This window comes from Drosophila yakuba, chromosome 2L (genome assembly GCF_016746365.2).
Source record: "Drosophila yakuba strain Tai18E2 chromosome 2L, Prin_Dyak_Tai18E2_2.1, whole genome shotgun sequence".
Lineage (NCBI taxonomy): Eukaryota > Metazoa > Arthropoda > Insecta > Diptera > Drosophilidae > Drosophila > Drosophila yakuba.
In genome coordinates, this window is record NC_052527.2 from 12,052,753 (window position 1) to 12,069,578 (window position 16,826).

At 41.9% G+C, this 16,826-nt stretch overlaps 1 protein-coding gene across 2 annotated transcripts in view; it reads left to right on the plus strand.

Moving 5' to 3' along the window:
* The window catches only part of LOC6527840 (guanine nucleotide-binding protein subunit gamma-e), a 34,833-nt gene that overhangs the window by 15,680 nt on the left and 2,327 nt on the right, over nucleotides 1-16,826 (plus strand). For both annotated transcript variants that reach the window (XM_015199149.3, XM_015199150.3), the window contains exon 2: nucleotides 44-185. In XM_015199149.3, the coding sequence (XP_015054635.1) occupies nucleotides 73-185 (113 nt within the window). In that variant the 5' untranslated portion in view covers nucleotides 44-72. The remainder of the gene's footprint in view (nucleotides 1-43; nucleotides 186-16,826) is intronic.

Genomic DNA, 16,826 nt, shown 5'->3' on the forward strand with positions numbered 1-16,826 from the left:
GTGGCGCTCTCTCACGCTCTCTCGTACAATTTCATCTTTGCAGGGGTGGTATGTGGATAAATTTTAGCCGCCATGGATCCCAGTGCTCTACAAAACATGGATCGGGACGCATTAAAGAAGCAAATCGAGAATATGAAATATCAGGCCTCCATGGAGCGCTGGCCGTTATCTAAATCCATAGCAGAGTGAGTAAAAAATAATGCCAAGAATATTAACCAATTACCATAAACATCGAGTTGTGAAAGTTGTAGCAAAGCTGTAAATTGCAATAATTAAATGGCATTCAGTTCGGAAACTGTGTCTGAATTTGCAGTGTCTGTGCTTGTAATTGTGAAAGTGTTGGTATGTGCTTGCTGTGCCCTACGACCCCATTAGGCATTTGGCATTTGCATCTCGTCTAGACTGGAGCAAAGCCAGAGCAAATCTGAGTTTTTTCCCAGATGCGTCAAGTGACTGCCCGCAAAGTATTCGCACACGTGTGCGAAAAGCCAACACCTGAGTTGGCCAAGAATTTTTGCCGCTTGTTTGCTAAATATTTACACAAATATGAAGCCGTCGTCTTGTTGTCGTTGGCTCGCTTCTATTGCAAATGACAACGACTGCTTCGCCTCAGACTCCCTCCTTTGCCCCCTTTGCCCTCCTTTGCCCTCCCTTGCCAGTGTGTGTGCGTCTGTCCATGTGTGTGTGCATGTCCTTGTGTAGACATTGGCTAGACATAAGCGGAGCCAACCTCCTCCGGAAAAGGGGAAAAACGTCAAGTGAGATTCTCACTTTGCTACAAGAAATTACTCAGGAAACGGATTGCAAGCGGGTTTTGCCAAGGTGCGAAGGATTCGAATGGTCGCCGTCGGTAAATTGCTTTTGCTGGATGACAAATTCCTTCCTTCGCAGGGCTGTCCTGCCATTGACTTTATTTTAACTTGCCATTCAGTGAATCAAAGACGGCCCACAATAGGAAGTATTACTTAGGGGTGTATACACAATGCTAGGTGTTTTCCTTTCTATGAATAGAATTCTTGCCATTTGAGTTGACCTGCACTATTTTTGTTCGTTGAATAGCTGAAAGCAGTAATCCAAATCCAATTTAGTTGGAAGTCCAGGCTTCTGTCATGTATTTCTGATGAGTATATTTGCGATTCGAAAATTAAAAGCTTTTAAAGTACCGAATCCTAACCAACAATCGTTAGACTTTGTTTCTTTAAAATCCACTTACCTGTTCAAACTGATCGAACTGAATATTATTACTAACAGAGAACGCAATAATGGATATAAAATTCTCTTGCCCAAAATTTTTATTAACAAACAACTTCTGTATTAGAGAAAAGCAATATAAATTGCGTTTTGTTGCCCATTCAAACACATCTATTTCACTAAAATATTTGCCATTTCTATATCACTTTTTTCGTTTTGCTTATTTATGTGGTCCAATGGCAAATAAATTTTGCAGCTATCTTTGCGGAAGCCGTATATTTTATTGTAAACTTTCACAGGCAGCAACGATACCTGCATCATAAATCACAATTAACACTGCTGCTTTCTAATGGCCGGCTTTTAATTTAGCCCTGGACCCGAAGGCAAATGCCCTCCCACGTTTAGCCCCACGGATTGCGTTTCTAATGTCATCTTTTAAATAAACACCCAACCGAGGACGAGGCAGCAGACGTCCTCTGATTTAGTTAAACATTTAGTCAGCAGCTAATTATGAATAATTAATTGGCACACAGTGAGTCTGCCCCTCCTCCGTTCTCCTTCGTTTCTCATCCGGCTTGGTGGCTCAACTCCGACTTAATGTGGCTACAAGTGTGTGCGCTGCTGCTAGTCGCCAGCGGCTTTCATAAATAATTTAACACTCGACTTTAGACCCGCTCACCGCCCCCAACTCCGCCCCCATTCAGCCGCTGTTCGGCCACGCCCACATACGCCTACCGCCAAAACCCCTCGGATTTGCCAATTTGCAGTTGGGATTCTGTTTCTGTTTACTAATTTGCAACGCGTCGAGATGGGACTCCTTTCAATTAGGCGAATCTGCTCACGCTTCTCATCGCTCTCAGCTTATTTCGCTGCATAATTTCCTCTTTTTTTTCAGTTTTGTTTTCAGTTTGCTACTGAGTCACGTTGGCTCGTAGATTGAAGGTGTTAATTACAGCAACGTACTCAACCAGAATCTGCCGGGAGCGTAATATTTTTTTTCGAAATTCGAAAAATTAGGGATAGACATACTCGTAGTTAGCTATGTTTATTAACAGCACCAAACAGTCTTTATTTTAGCTGTGCGGTCATTTTTGGCCAAGTTGTGCCGAAATCGCCGATTGAAAATATCCGATTTTTTACAACAACTTTTTTCTTCAATTTTTTGAATACGTGTGACCATAAAAGTGCATAATGCAAAGCTGATACTTTGTAACGAAATGTTATAATCAAAATTGAAATTTGGTTTTAGTACCACTTGTGACATTCTACAGACATAGTTTAAAGGCTTTGCAAGTAAAGACTAGCAAGTAAAATACGAAATTATATTTGCTGCAGCAATACTATACATTAATTTGATTTTCAAGCCGCAATATGATGGAATCATCGCAAAAGCAAGCTGCCAATTACAAAATATTTCCAATTATTAAATGTCAAACCACAAACTCTATTATATGGTTTCGTTTGATATTCTAAAAATAAAGTGTCGCCAGTTTGTCGTAGAAAAGTTGATAAACGTAATGTGAACGAAAACCAACATAAAAGTTGAAGTAGACAAATTTCCAAATTTGTTCTAATTGGTATTAAATATTTTTTGTTTATTCATCACACTCCATTTCAGAAAACAGCAAACATTTCTCACTTAATTAGCTGAAAGAGCGGGCCAAATTAGACGGTCATCCGTCATTGACATATGTCAAACTTTGCAAACAGAAAATCAAAGTCAATTTAATTTTGAGAGCGGTATCGAGCGTTCCTGATTGATGGTCGCAATTGCACAAGACTGACCACAAAGTGGGAGCCAAAGGATGTGGAGTGGATAGCTGGCTGATTGGTTGGGTGGGCGAAGAATGTACTCGTTAAGTGCAGCAAACACCGCACATTACGCCGATTTGTTGCAGGCAACGTAACAACGAAATGGAACCCGAAACCGGCACACCCACACACAGAGACACACACACACAGGGACACACACACACAGGGACACACACAGGGACCAACTTATGTGGAGTCCTGCAAGCCATGATTGATGGACGAGCCCGGGCTTGTGTTGGAACCACAGAAACCACCGTGCGTGACAAGCTTCTGCCCGCAATTTCCCTTCATTCCGCTCCTGCTACCCCGCTCCTTTCCGTTCTGTTCCGTTCTGTTTCGTTTTCGTCCTGTCGGCCGTTCGGGTGTCGTAGACAAAATGTTGCATACCTCCGGGCGCATACATTTCACCTTAATGTTTGGTCAGGACGCATGTACGTTCGCATCCTGGGGGCGAGTGCCTCCGGCGGCTTTCAGCAAAACTTTGCCATAGATCGCAGGTGTCCAGCGGAGAAACTTTTACTTTACATCGCACGAAATGAATTTCAGTTCACTTCACTCGCAAACTTCTTCCGCCGCTGCATACTCGTATAATTCTTGGCGCTTCGCAATTTATTTGTGGCTCCTGGCTGCTGGCTCCTTTCTTTTTGCCTCGTTCATGCAATGTGTGGCGTATAAATAATGCAGAATGAGACACTGGGCTACAAAATGTGGGGAAACGCTTTGGAGCGCATTTCAAGCGGAAAATGATGTTACTTTTGTGGCTCTTCGGGTACGGGGCTTCTTGTTCGGAATGTTCCGTATATATCTTTATGGCATTTCATATTTTACTGCCGCTCGCTGCCGGTTTATGGCCACCACCCGCCACGCCCCCTTTTTCTTGCGGTTTATTATGCGCTGTACATTTTTTTCCCGCGGCAGCGAATGCATTTTCCACTCTCTAATCTTTGTTGCACTTGGGCTTCGGTATTGCGAGTAAAGTACTTTGCAAACATAAAAAACAATAACTCCATATAGCCGTCATTCTTTATTCCCAATTAAATCAGTAGATTTACGGCCATTTACTTACTTCGCTTACATATATGGGCAATCAATTGCGTAAGTGCCGTAAATCAACCGAAATATTCATAATTTTCTTGTACTTTTTTAGGGCTTTCGATTTGTGCTCTGCGATACCAAACTCCATAAATTGTTTGCTGTCAATAATTGGAGCTGCTGGTGTCCCACGATAGAAGTACAATTTATTTGGCAATTTCTAGAATCACTTAGCAGCTATCTAGATCTATTAATGTATTTTAATTACATCTAGATATTTGGTTTGATTTGAATGTCTACAAATATTCAGTACTAAAAGAGAATGGGCCACCAAATAAATAATGTCAACAGTTTTATTAGTATTACCATTCTATTCTTACAATAAATAAAGCCATTTACTTGCGATTTTCTAAACTCGCCGCTGATACCAAAAATAATGCACTATCATTGCTGGTAAAGTGATGAAAAGTTTTGCCGAATCATTGGATTTTCCAGCTCGAAGCGATCTGTTTTCTTGCAGTTCTTGTTAATTCTCCATTGACGGCGCACAACTTTTCAGCTTTTGGCTGGCTGCCCCGCAAAATGGCTTTCTGGCAAAAAAAAAGTCGGACAAGAATGAAAGCTGCGACAAAAGGAGCACAAACTTTGATTAAGCTAGCGAAATGAACGTGGTACAGCGCGTACAAATGGAAAATCCTGTTTGGCATTTTTCCCCAATGCCCCATTACGCGCGTAAAACACTCATGCAGGCATTAAATGCGATTTCCAAAATGGCAGTTGGGAAAACGCTCGAGTTTCCATCGTGCGGAAAGCGGCTAAGAAATGTTTTAGGATTTCCCACTGGCCAGGGGAAATGTCGGAATTGCTTTTCGTACGTTTAAACTCTAAAATGGCTGCGCATGCAAATTAATTGCCAGTACGTCGCACAATGAAAACAGCAGGAAGTGAGTGTGGAAACGGCTGCTTTCGCTTGTGGTTTTGGCCACCTCTGGCTTGTGGCTTAACCTTTGTTTGCTTGTGCCGCTGGAGGGCCACGCCCACATGGCAACCATCGCCCCCGGTCGTCCAGTGAATTGGATTAGCGGCTTTTTCAATTTCATTTAAATGCAAAACATTTCGAACAATACGTTTTCGGTCAGGTCAGCGAGACAAACTTTGAAAGCAAAAGTTTAATCAATTTGTGTCTGCCTTTCCTTAGAGTTTCTTGGTGCTAAGTAACATTCTGCTCCAAAAATATAATTCTTGAAGGGCTATACCATTTCTATTGTAAATATATCTTACTGAAAAAACTTACAAAAATACCAAGAGTATATTGAGCCATTTCCACGGTTCTGCGATATCTCAAATTACTCTGTTTATGTCGCAGAATTTTTTATATTCTTCCAGCTAAACATAAAGTTCTACGCAGTTTTTCGCACTGAGAACTTTCGCACATTTTTCAAGTTTTCCACCCCGAAGACCAATTGCCCCTCTCCAAGTAAAAATAAACCGACCAAGTAGGAATAAACCGACCCCATATAGACAACAATAGCAACAGCCATCAGCTATGGAGAATAAATTACAGGGGCAAGCGGACTGTGTCCTGGAATATGACAAACACCTGCTGATTGCTTTATGGCTACGCAGTTTTCCACTCACCTTTCTCCGCCTTCCTTCGCCTTTCTCCAGCGTCTTGGCAGCTATTTATGAGAGCTTTTCGCTCTTATATTCCTTTTTCGCTTTGCATACAGCCAAGGAGTTCCTGCTTTTCCCGGTGCCTCTTCTGTTGTTGTTGACACTTTTAATGCTGATTAATGGTTGCGAACATTGCATGCCACATATAAATGAATTGTAATGTGGCAGTGCCATGAAATTGTTGTGGGAAAACCGTCTGAACCGAAGCAGTCCTGCGTTGGCGGCATTCATCTACCATGAGTTATGATTATTGGGTCTAATCGTATGTTTGGTTTGCGATACAAATGGAAGCAATAGCCTTGGGGTACGAAGATATAACTAAGGAAGAGCAACGGCACTGCAACTGAACATTATTGCATAAATGTTTGATAAAGCTATTTCATCGTTTATAAACAAAATGCACTTAGCAGTTACATCTATATATGTCTATACTGTCTTTTAGCGCAAAAGATATATGAAGGCTGCATGTGTGCTTCAAATGTATACACCTTTATACATTTCTTCGAGGACAACATCTCAACTCTATTTGCTGCGAAATGCTTAGTTGCAGCTAAGAATGCTAAGAATGTCTGAGTCTCAAAGGAAATTCTAACGTATATGCTATCGTGTGGCGCTATGCGAAGGCAAGTGCATTAGTTGCGGCACGCGTTTCACTCGCCACAAAAGTCAATTCCGAGCGGAATTTTGTGGCAGACACAAGTGCATCAAGCCAGCTACAATGATCAGCCAAAAACATCCAATTAGCTCCCCCAAGAAATTTCAGAACTGCTCGTTCTTCGCTCCTCCATCGCATTTAAGCAGAGGAGCAGCAGAAGCCAATTAAGCATTTGTCTAATGAGAAAACCCTGCCAACGAAGGCCACGCCCTCCAACTACAAGCTGCAATTACCGCCCCCTCGTTGCTGCCTTCGCATTCCCTCGCCATTATCTACCGTTGATTAGCCCAATGATTGAACAATTGGCCCGAGGGACAAGATGGCTGTAATGTTGGCCATAAAGATGACGACCGCCGCTCCAGCAGCATTGTCGTTTTGCATTAAAGTTGGTTTTGTTTTCCATCTGCCATTGTAGACTCAATGTAGTTGATTATTGGAAAAGTGGGCACATTCAGGCTTTCAGTTAATCACCAAATACAGAGTATTTCACTCGAACTGGCTAATATATATGGGAACTAAATTATTAAAAATATATAAAAAACTTTAAATAAATACCAAGCAGCACGTCTTCTTGACTTAAGCTGTCTAAGCATATTTATATGCCTTAATATCTCTGTTGCAATACTTATTCAGAAACATCAGGATCTACCCTCGCGCTCAGCGCCTGGCATTTCAAATATTTATGGCATTATTTGTACAATATTATTGCTTTTCTTGCTGTTTCTGCTGTTGTTGCCTTTTGTTGTTCTGCAGCGACTGTCAGCTTTTTGCTGCTGTTAATAAAAACAGAAATTATGAACACATGTAACGAGGGGAGACGATGGGAGACGGGAGATGCTGGGGCCTCTTCGCTCCTGAATTGTCCTGGAAAATGACGATGCTTTGGCGTTTCCATTTTTTTTATTGCGCGCATTTTCCCCATTGACACATGGGGGCAAAGTTACAAAAAAAAAAAAACCGACGGCTGCCGTGTGTTCTAGCATCGGCATCCGCATTCACATCCGCATCCGCTTTCGCATCAGCGATGCCAGCACACATTATTGACATAACTACAAACAATTTATGGGCAAACAACGGTTACGTCTCGTTAGCCCCGCCGACTGTTGGCTGCCATCGAGGTCGTAATTGAATTTTGCTGCAAGCTGCCGAGCCTTGCCACCATTTTGGCTGCCACTTTCCCGCTCCACGGCGATTGCATTTTTGACAGCCCACAGTTCGCGGCTTAAATAATAAATGAAATGACTTAATACCGTATTAAAGCATTGGCTCCGTGTCCCCGATCGAATGAATCATGCACGTCCTTCTGCAAATCCCACGGCCATCTATGCTAACATTCTATATATAGCTATATAGCGGAAAGGTCGAAATGTTTTTGCTCCTTCGACTGTCTGGGGAATTCTCTTGGCCCGGTTGCTCCACTTTTTCTTTTTTTTTGGCGGAAAACTGCCAGAATACATGATGTGTAGTGGTCGAGATCCTAACTGCGGGAATGTATTCGATGGCAGATGACTAAGGATGTCTGCTTGTAACCTTATAAATAATCATTGAGGAACTGTTTTAATAAATTATAACCTAATAAGTTCGGTAATAGATGTCCTTTATAAAGTGTCTAATATTTGTTTTTATTTCTTTCCAGGTAAGTTTTTTTGAATCGATTTAATTTCGCCTCGCTTGTGCTGAGTAAGTTTGGAGATCCCGAAGAACCAAAGTTATAAGTGAATAATTGTTAGTGAGCAACTGTCTACAACTCACTCACAGAGGCAGTCTAAGCTGCACAAACTTTGTGCTTAATCAAACTTTAAACTTTAATTTACCATCAAACGACATCATGCGATTCCCCTATTTTCCTTCTCACAGATCAGAACTTAGATGAGCTTTTTATGGGCAATTCCCCAAAGGACTTTGCATATTTCCCGCCTCGGCTGGCAAATCTCTTGGTCATGGTCGTTTCACTGCTCTGTCCCTTCCTGTTTGCCAGCATCCTTTCTTCACGCCAGCCCTCAATCCTTTAGGTCTTCCATTTTTTTTAATTTGTTAAATTGTGTCTGGCTGGGAAAGATGAGCAGATGAGTGAAAGGAATGGGGGAAAGTTGCTGGCGGACAATGAACGAGCGAACAAGAGGTTGGTGATTTTAATTTTAAGTGCAAGGCATGACTTTTGGCAGTCACTGTGACTGCAAATGTGACTGCAAGTGTGACTGCGACTGTCGGGGCTGCCTCAGCGTGCCACTTTTCCACGGCTTTCCTGCCCGCTCGTCCCCGTTTTCATTTGCGAAATTAAATTTTGCATACGTAATGGTGGACAGTCACGTCGAGAGCCTTTTGTCGGTGACTGTACTCGACCAGGACCTCTCCCTCACACACACACACTCAACACTCAGAGCCATGCATTCATGCAGGGAAGAGTGTCAGCCGGTTATTAGGAGCAGCTGAAATGGCAAGACGTTCCGCCTCCGTCTGAGTTTCATGAGTGCGCCATGTTCCTGTAATTAAAACAACTTTTCCCCAGCGATGGCGTCTCCTTGGATACTTTTTGCACATGAAATGTGCGCCATAAAATCTCTGGCTATCTTCCTGCATCATTGTCCATAACAATGAGACAGCGTCTCTCTCCAAAAACACGTATGTTTCCTGGTCGGTAGGTGGTATTACGACCACACTGAGAAAAACCACAAGAAAGTTAGATGACTCCCTTACTAGCACACCTCAGCACCAAATGCTTTTAGCACTGAGCATTTCTACTTGTGCCTAGAATTTCTTTGCAAGAATTACACGATTAATTTTGGCTCAGTGTAGCTACACACAGATACACAACAGATTCGAGCACATGTGTGTGCTCCATGATGGCCATTTGGGCTTCATGGCCCATGGATAAAATCGCTTTGTTTCCGCCGCACCCAGGTGCTTCAGCGCCAATGTGGGCTTAAAATTAAATTATTGGTTTATTTATGCAGCGAAATGGTCATCAAATCGAGATTGTGATTGCAGATAAAGCGAGGGAATTGCTTTCCATATAGGGAACGCAAAAAAATGCCGACGCACGCATGAGTTGGAAAAAACCAAAAATCCAAAAATCTTAAACAAACAATGTTTTGTCTATTTATTTGTGGCGCACAAAAATGATGAGAAAAAGTGTATTGAATTTGTATATTTATTTATACTCATAAATATCTACGCTATTTGATTGAACAGTGAAAATGTATTCATTACCTTACAAACACCTGAATGAATTTACAATTCATATGTGTACAAAAATATAAGCTTATTTTTCATGTTTTCATAGCTTCGAGCATTCCTTTCAAAGGTAGCTTCCGAAAAGTTAGAATTTCTTTTTTTTGAAACCATTTACCAGATGTTTAAACAAAGGCCAAAAACTAATTCCCACCGCTTTGCACTTCAGCTAGATTTTGACAATTGAAAGCCAATTTGCGAGAGGTCTTGTGTCGAAGTTTTTTTGGAGTCCCTTAGATGCCGGCACTTAAAGCACTTCGTGCCATGGTCCACCCTAACTTCCTTTCTTTCCTTCGTGACCACACGGCACTCATTAGGCTACCGCGACAGGACTTAACCTGCTGTCGCTTACCAACACTGGCTGCGGGGAAAAACCGCAGCTAGAAGTATCGACATCGACAATGAAAAAACACTAGCCACAGAAGACGATGGCGGTAAGGGGTTGGAAAGGAAAGGGAAGGGAATGGAATGGAAGGAGAAAAGTTTCGCAACAAATGTCCAAAAGCCACTTAACGGCGAATTAGAGCGCAACAACAACAGGAATTGCAACTGGGTGAGAGCGAGTTGAGAGCAGCGACAACTAACTAACAAAAAAGTACAGTTAACGCTAAAAGGATACGGCAAACTTTTCAAGCGTGCAGAGCAACAGAGCAACAACTTTGTATCCTCGTTCGCAATTGACCATTGGGTGAAAACCGCAGGATGTCAGAAATGATGGCCACCACCCTTTTCTAGCCACCCGCCACTAAAGTACCACCCCCTTTCGAGCAGTGTTGTGGATGGGAAGTACAGTTCTGTGCGCAGTTAATTGATGATGTCCCATCAAACTGTAACAACTTTCGGCTTCGGGCCAAACAAATTGTAGCCTAGTTTTCGGCGGATATTGGGCTGACACACACACAACTCACACACACACTCACACACACAGTTTTGCTAACCAAAACGAGGGACAGAATTAATTGTCGCTGCGGAGAATTTGCATTTAAAAGAGCAGCAAGCTGGGCTGCTAAAAATTGCATAACAAAGTGCGGGAAACCATCATCATTTAGCTTGCAAATTGCTTTTTGCTCTGGACATACCGTCCACCCACACACACTTACACCACCCACACATCCTTCGAAATCCTTCGACATCCTCGCAGGCAATTTGTCATGACTACCCATGCAATGCTCATCCTTTTTCTTTTTTTTTTATTGGCGGGCTTGATGGTTTAGGAGGTCGGGTAAAAAGCAGTGCGCAAAGTTTAATTAAGTTTCGCGTGCCGATTAAATGTGTATAAATATTAATAAACCAAGTGCGTGACTCACGAAGCAGAATTTCTGAAGCGAAGTGTCTGAAAAGAGATTGTGTGGTTAAGGATATGCTGCGGAAGTGGCGGCTGCTAAGCCCCAAATAACAAACTTGGCTTTCTGTGGGCTTCAGGCCTCATTAAACTCAACTTAAACTATCAATCACGTCTTTTTCGCTGACTTGGCCATCTTTTTTTCCGCATCAATTAATCAGTCAGCGACAGGCTTTGGCCTGAAAGTACATAAAGCCAAAAATCTACTTCATATTGTTTCATAGTATACCACAGCTCATGCCATTTGTCATTATTTGATTATTGTCCAATCTTTTTGTCAAAGCTTAATCTTTGTCAGTAATGTGCGGAAAAACTGTTTATCACTAGACTAGATATTTAGTTATATATTAGTTTAGTCATTTTCTTGAAATGGCTCGTGCATATATGGTACAATTCGAAATCCTTTCTCAATATATTATTCAACATATTTATTCAAACTAGAGGATCAAGTTTTCTTAAGTTTCTCTGATTTGCATGTGTTGAAGACGCCGTAGTTTGGGGCACCGAAATGAGATTCATTTTCAACTGTTCCCAAAAGTGTATGACATGTGTGGCAAAGACACAGAATGTGTTGAAAGTGGAGGCCAAATCTGGTTGCAGCAGCAAAACTGGCTTTGCTCGAAACTGGCAAATCAAATATGCAAATACACATAACAACCGAAACGGGGACAACCAAAACACTGTGTTAACCATTTTTGCATCCAACACACACGTACTTGTGAAGTGGCTTGGGTATTCGGGTGCTGGATGGAGGCAGAGAGCTTCCTTCCACGCCGCTCGACAAGTTTTTGATAGCAGGAAATTTGCAATTTCTGGCATTAAATTTCCGCCTCAGCATTCACTTCATCAGCAGACGAGCATTATGCATTTGCATTACCCGCCTTTCCCGGGCCATGTGTACGTACATATCTAGAAGCCATCCGATCTGTAATTATCGCAGTGAGCCCAGGTATTATGTATTTAAGCTCTCTTAAAATCGAATCCCCTTCCACAAACATCGCCCCACAAAATTGTGCGTGCCGGGAATGGTAAATAAGCAAACTGCTCTCAGATATATACACACACGTATGCTTAGCATTTCAGTTTCAGTGTTTTCGATTTCTGCACACTTTGAGTTAAGTCGGCTTGTGGTCGTGCGATTGGTAGGAGGAAAATGCAAAATATTCCTTTACTCCGCACTCAACTTAAGTCTGTCTTCTCCAGTCGACACATAAAATACGTGCGAGTTGAGCTTTGCCTGTTTCCATTTACCATTTGCCATTTGCCATTGATTTCTGTTTTCCCTCTGCCCTGAATCGAATTTCACCTGGAAAATTGCGCGGAGAAGTGGGCGCAATTTAAGTGAAATTGCATGTCAAGTTTCAGTTTGAGCAGTTCTGTGAAATTCGAGAGGGTTATAATTCAATCATTATTTATTTCTTATTCCCAAGCTGGTAAATTCATGAATGACTTAATTACGACATATCTTAAATAAGACAAAATGAATTCCATCTACATCTACATGAATGCATCTAGTAATTAAAATTGATGAGTTTCTAATCATGTGCATGTTCAGAAAACTTCTCAGTTCGATGCATAAAACTCGAAATCATAAAAGACGAAATTGTACTATTTTTCCTTAAAGTTACCTTTCCTCTGCTCACCACAGGAAATTGTTTTTCTATCGATGTTGTTGACTCTTTATCCTCTTATTTATGTATATGCGCCAAGGTGGCCTTGCCAGTTGAGCCAGTTATTTGTCAGTGCGCCTATTCAGAGTTGCTTTTCGCATAAATATCCTTGCGGACCGCACTTGTCACACGTCATTTGATTTGCTACTTTTGAAATGAACAAAAACGGGCTACAATTCCATGGCCTAACCTGGGGCAAACTTTGACAAACACTTGACGACTACGTTGAGAACTCTGAATCGAAAGCCGAAAGCTGAGAAGAGCTCTGTGGCACAAGTGTTTTTTGCACAATTTCTTTTCAATTCAACGAAAGTGGACCGGCCGAGCCCTTTCCAGCCGCCAGCCATTCCCATGCCCAGTGCAACCATCTCCCCCAATGCTAAACATCCTTTTTTTGCTCTTGCTGCTTTTTGTTTTTAAGGCTTTCATCCTCGTCATCGTGCTCGGCGTAGTTTTCTATGCATAGAACTTGCGGCTTTTGCCCGTTCAGGCTATGGACCCCGACCTCCGGAATCCTACGGATCCTACAATCCGGCGGCAGAATGTGGGGCACGACGGGTTCGGGCACGGGTGTGGGGAAGATTTTGTCTTTTAGCCTGATTTGTTATTCATGAAAAGGCAGTGGTGGCTGAGGCTGAGACTGAGACTGAGCCTGGGGGCCAAAAGAATGCCAGCGAGCCAAGGAAATGGTTAAGAAAATGCCGAGGACACTTTTGTGGTAGGCCAGAAATGGAGACGACAGGGGCTTGGATGTCGGCTAGTGCATAATAGAGCTGTTTGTTAGTGGAGCAAATGCAAGGGGAAAGGCGAAAACGGATACCCCTTATTGAGTGGACCAGGTAGGGGGCATCCTTTCGGCCGAACGATTAGCGTTTTGTGCATTTCGGTGTCTATGTCAGTTTGGTTTAGGCGAAGCTCACGAAATGCCCTGCTCACTTTCTCAGCAATTGTGAGTGCAAACAAAGACCCAGTTAGTCAAACATCTGCTAACAGTTGTTCATTCTTGACTTGGCGTTTAGCAATTCACTGCACAATTCGGTGTTTTGTGATTCTGATTGAGTTCTTTCCACCTCTGGAAAGCAGTCGTGACTTGCAGTTTGCCTCAAGTTCGTTTTATTAAAGTCCATTTTGTGGATTTTAAATGTTTAAAACTAGACTACTGATCTGAGTGAATGTCCATCATATATTTACACGCGTTTTAATATAGCTCAGCATGATTTGTGCACACCTGGCAGAAACCTCCTATTTCACCTCATCTTAGGTATGCAAATCTCGCACACAGCTTACCTAATAAAATGCATCCACATCCATTTAGCGTGTTACAACGGCGAATTTGCATATCCCACATGCAATTTATTTATGCTAAATAGAAGAACAAACAACGACAGCGGAATTTTATGCATATTTCTGTGTTGCAAGCACCTGAGAAATATGCAATGGGCAGCTAAATAATGCGCATTAAAATGCAATTAGCTGAAAGAGTACAAGAGCATGCTGGCTTACAGATACCAAAACAGGCACGTATGTACATATATACATATGTAAATATTATATGTATGTATGGTAGGAAGACCCTCAAAGTTTTGTCTGCTGGCTTTTAAGTGCCATTTGCGTTTCTTCGGCGCTGGAATTCTGTTTTTCTTGCTGTGGCGCTTAAAAGTGTGCTAAATTTAGCAGAAGGCCGCGACACACACACACACACACACACCCTTATCCTGATGAGAATGTGCATATGTGTGTTTGTGTGTAAAAGGGTGAAATGAGCTAGAAATTAGTTTATGGCGAAGGTCGTGCGAAGAAACACTTGCTAAATATGAGTGTATGAAAACTAGCCGAGGACATGAATATACTATTTCTATTATGAGACTCAAAAATGAAATTATTTTCAGTTAGTTTTATTTCCTTTGCAGTTCAGAATCCAAAATATGTATCAGAGTATATGAGTTTCAACCCTGTAACTTAATATATTCCCAATTCATTTAATTGGAAAGTAATATAATGGATAGGAATTTCAACCCTGTACCTTGAGTATATTCCCCATTCATATAATTTGAAAGTAATATAATGGGTACCTGATGGAAGGGCAGAGCACTAGGAATGTTTTCGGATATCCCCCACCGTTCGTGGTGTGTTAACAATTATAATAGGCTTCAAATGAAATTTGAAGCTTTTCATTTCTGTCACATGCTTGGCAAAGATAAACAATGTGTGCCAAGCGAATTGAATCGAGGGTCTGGGACTCAAAGGCGAGCAGAGGGAGGAAAACACAAGCAGATGCAAATTGACATGTGGCTGACGCATTTGTTTACCCAAGCTGAATATGAAATGTATGTGGGAGTTGTGACAGAGTTTGGGCTTTTTTTGGGGTTTGGGTTTTGGGCTGAGGTGAGCTCTGGGCTCTCGGAAAAGCAGGCAATTCTAATTTCTAAGCTGCTGGATCTAAGCTATCTGCTTTCAAATACGACCGGCTTCTGTTTCTGCTGCTGCTGCGGTTGCCATCGATAAATAATGCTTTTTGTAGCATGCTTTCGGGCGCTTAAGATAGCGTGTGATTACGTATACGCACAGTGGCATTTGCGTGTGCATGTGGCAGTCATAAATCAACATTTACATCGTGCTTATGTTTTGTTTTGTGCAGCTGGCAGGCCGGAAAAGGTAGAGACTTTCAAAGGTAAATGATTGCTTGGTTGATTTCGGGCGAAAGGGGGCGGGAATACCAAATGTTGCTTTCGCATTTAATTATAGATTGTGCGCGTGTCTCTCGTTCCGCTGGTCCTGGATTGATGTGGGTTAGCTAGACCCTAAAATCGGCATTATTGCTGGGAGATGTATAACACAAATTACTTCATTAATCGAAACCATCAGCATGAATTTAACGTACATTTAATTTCGGTTCAACGCCAATCGGAAAACGGTGGCTGGTTTTCTGTCAATTAGGGCTTGATTCCAATTCCCTTCGAGAATGTATGTACATCTAATACAAAGTTAAATACATTTAGTGCATTAAATTACACTTTTTTATCGTATCAAAGCATTATTGGATCAATTAATATTTAATTTCTCCTAATGCACACATTCGCCGATTTCAATTATTATTTAATTTCCATCATCTTTTGACGTTTGTGACTCGACCTTCTGCTGCCCTTTGTTCGGATTTCATTGTTACTTGCCACAGAACATCAATCGCCTAACCCTAAAAGCAAAAGTTTGTCGGGAAGTGCGCCCAAATGACTTTTCATTCCGGGCTCTAGCAATTATTCAGTTGTGAGCTTAATGCCGCCCAGGAAATATGTACATGTGATAGCAGAATGGGGAATGGGAGGCATTTCAATTAGGACATAAAAGCCCAGCATGGTCCACATGGCCATGTGGTTTTGTGGTTAGTAAAAGGGGCTACAGACCTGATGGGGAACGACTATGGTCTTGCGGTCAAAATATTAAATTAACGGTTGCTGAATTAGTTTTCAATGTGTTCGCCGCTGAATGGCAGTTTGAGAGGCAATCGACTTGTGTTTTTGCAAAGGCACGATGTTCGGCAAAGGCACTCAAATTAAATGCAGATGACGAATAAAAGTTTTTATGTCCCTGTGGCATTCCGTCTACTTTTACTTACATTCCCATTACCTACTTGGGTTATGAGAAAAGTTCTCCAAAACAAGGGAAACTCATCACAGATGCTAATGATGTCATGCACTTGTGGGTCTAAGCAGCCCGAAGGTAAAAGGAGAACTCAAGAGCGAAACTCTAGACTCTTTCTTGGCTTCTACCAAAGTTAGAGAAGCCCCTATGATGGCAATAAATTTTAATTGCTTCTACTTCATTTTTGCGTCTTTTTGATCTGAATACGTACACCAGATATTCCAGGGGTCCCATGTCATTGTTCCATGCCCTTTTCAATCCGCTTTGATACTCTCATTAAAAATGCATGCTCAGCAACACGCTTACTAAAAGGGTTTAATGATAAGAGCCAGGCTGGAGTCTATGTAACCTTGGGTCGGCAGAAGGCCCCGGATCCCTAGGTATTTTCCAAATTTACTTTTCGGCTGCCAAATATCCAACGTCATCATAACAACTTTGTTTACTGCGCTTCGACCTGGCCTTGACTGCCGAGTCGAATCTCGAACGCCAGAAAACCCTTGGCCTTTGTTTACCCTTAAAAAAGAGCAGAGAAAGCGGCAGAGAACCTACAAGAATATTTCCTAAGCTCAGTGGATTTTCA